The sequence below is a fragment of the Octodon degus genome, unplaced genomic scaffold (genome assembly GCF_000260255.1).
Source record: "Octodon degus isolate 3935 unplaced genomic scaffold, OctDeg1.0 scaffold00238, whole genome shotgun sequence".
NCBI classification, from domain to species: domain Eukaryota; kingdom Metazoa; phylum Chordata; class Mammalia; order Rodentia; family Octodontidae; genus Octodon; species Octodon degus.
In genome coordinates, this window is record NW_004524814.1 from 272,093 (window position 1) to 272,691 (window position 599).

Sequence of the window (599 nt, forward strand, 5' to 3'; positions counted from 1 at the left end):
CCCGCCGCCCGCCTCGGGCCTGCGAGCTCCGCCCGCCCGTCGGCCGCCGTGAGGCCACCGCGGGGGCGCGAGCGCCGCAGCTCCTTACCGCTTCACCACGCCGGTCTTGATCTTGATCTGCCTCACACGGGGATCGGCCATAGCGCCTGGACTCGCGGGCAAGAGGGGCGGCACCCGCTGGGCCGAGAGTGCGACGCGCGAGGCGGTAGGGAGTCGGCGTCGCCCGGCCCGCACGCATGCGCAGACTGCGCGGCCCGGCCACGCCTCGCGGCGCCGGCCGTGGGCTCTTCCCGGCTGGCAGCCGGACGGCTTGCTTCGCTGTGCACCAGAGTGAAACTTTTCCCGGTCTCTCCTTGTAACTCAGGCCTTTGGAGAAACTTTGTTCTTTCCCTTAAACGTGGGTTTGAGCCAGACATTGCTTTGCAGGGTTATCTGCTTAGTGGACGGGCAACCTGGAAACTGTATTAAAGATGTTTTTGGTTACCATCATCTAGTGTCAGGTGGGGCAAGGTATTTGGTGTTGAAAGAAAGAAAATACTACCGTGCATGCAGAAAAGCTCCACTGACCCCCAAGCTTCGGCAAAAATGTTTCTATAGAA

General features: G+C 61.8%; 1 protein-coding gene across 1 annotated transcript in view; it reads right to left on the reverse strand.

The window, feature by feature from the left end:
* Tbca (tubulin folding cofactor A) overlaps nt 1–230 on the reverse strand; it is a 64,399-nt gene extending 64,169 nt beyond the window's left edge. Inside the window, exon 1 of the mRNA XM_004645728.2 lies at nt 89–230. Coding sequence (XP_004645785.1) covers nt 89–141 — 53 coding nt within the window. The 5' untranslated portion in view covers nt 142–230. The remainder of the gene's footprint in view (nt 1–88) is intronic.
* Between the last annotated feature and the right edge of the window lie 369 nt (nt 231–599).